The 1554-nt window shown below is 56.0% G+C and overlaps 1 protein-coding gene across 1 annotated transcript in view; it reads right to left on the bottom strand.

Moving 5' to 3' along the window:
* GBA2 (glucosidase, beta (bile acid) 2) overlaps positions 1-1554 on the bottom strand; it is an 11193-nt gene that overhangs the window by 9363 nt on the left and 276 nt on the right. The window contains 3 exon segments of the mRNA XM_009073141.1: positions 65-180; positions 401-492; positions 1023-1085. Coding sequence (XP_009071389.1) covers positions 65-180; positions 401-492; positions 1023-1085 — 271 coding nt within the window.

Here is a 1554-nt window from a genome sequence, read left to right as displayed (position 1 = left end):
AGATGTCCCATCCACCCAGGCTGCTGCAGTGCCACTCTCCCCTCGCAGGCCCTGCTGCACCTACCTGATTGGCAATGACCGTTTCATAGTGGTAAATGCCAGGGTTCAGCTGCCAGCGGCAGAACTCACCACGCCAACCACGGGTGATGGTGCCTCCCCCAATTCCACCCAGCGGACACCCTGGAAAAGATACCAGAAATTAGCACTCCCATTCCTCCCCATGGTGGGATTTGGCTCAAAGATTCCCCCCATAGCTCTGGGGATCTCCTCAGCACAGTCTGCACCACAGAAGCTTCTTGACTCACTCACTCCCTCTAGCACCTTGATGGCCCCATGTGAATCCCTGCCCACCCAGCACTCTGGGCATTGCACCACCCCAGTGCCCAAACTGGAGGCTGACCATAGATCTGCTGCAGAGGGACAGCACACAAGAGATCAATGAAGGCAGATTTCTTCTCTATGCGGGTCTTTTTGTACCACCATCTGAAGTATCTGCAAGGACAAGAGAGAGATGAAAGAAGGGAGCAGACACCACTGTTCCTTCAGTGTCACTGGGCAGAATGTGACCAGCTTGGGTTGAGCTTTCCTTCCTTGTAGAGATGTGCAACAGGAGCCTGTGTCCCAGGGCACAAGGGGTGACAGCCCCTGCCATCCATCAGAAGCACGTATCAGTCAGTGGGCATGAGCAGGCAGGGCTCAGAGCTGACTGCAAAGGCACAGTGTGAAAAGAGAGCACTCTGATACCTGAGAGGAGGGCTCCCATCTTGTGCACGACTGAACTACCACCACCTCCATGCCTGGTATGGAATGTCCCGCTAGGGAAAGCCTGGGAGTGGAAGTACACGCCCAGAGAAGCCACACGCTCCTCTAGGGACACGAGCCTTGCTCTTTCACCTCCACATCCCTGTTGCCACATGCAGCCCTGCCACTTCCCAGTGTCACATCCCTGGGGGCAGATGGTACAGGGCAACCTTGCCCTGGAGGAGGTGATGTCTGCAGCTGGCAGGATCCTGAGGACTCACCTCTGCCCACAAGCCAGCTGCACAGCCCGGCACTGTCCATCAGATAATTTCTCACCCAAAGGTCTGGGAATTGAGACACTCAGACAGGGGCACACCTGCAGCTGGGTGTGCCAGCACCACTCCAGGCAAGAGGAGCAGGGCTGGGCGCCGAGCCGCCGCTTGTAAAGGCCTGGCTTTTGCTAATAAACCGCCTCTTTTTTCCGCCTCAAGTTAACCCTTCCATACTTAGACAACTGGAATACGGAAACCAGCTACCAGACCAGAAGCCTCTGAACTTTGCCCAGCAAACATTCAGGTATTTTTTTTCGTGGCCCCAGATGCCAGGCGGTCAGTGAGGCCACAGGAGCCCCTACAGTAGGCAAAGTACCTGAGCTACCTGCAGACACCCATGCCGCGCTGCCAAGGAGAAAACCACCTCAACCAGGAGCACAAAGCCTGTCCTGTCCCAATGGATCACAGGATGCAGAGCTCAGGAGATAGGCAATGGGCAGGCAAAAATCCCCTGGGACATGGACACCCAGGAGCAAGGGCT

This window comes from Acanthisitta chloris, unplaced genomic scaffold (assembly GCF_000695815.1).
Source record: "Acanthisitta chloris isolate BGI_N310 unplaced genomic scaffold, ASM69581v1 scaffold17984, whole genome shotgun sequence".
In the NCBI taxonomy this organism is placed as follows: Eukaryota; Metazoa; Chordata; class Aves; order Passeriformes; family Acanthisittidae; genus Acanthisitta; species Acanthisitta chloris.
This window is presented reverse-complemented; position numbering and strand designations above follow the sequence as displayed.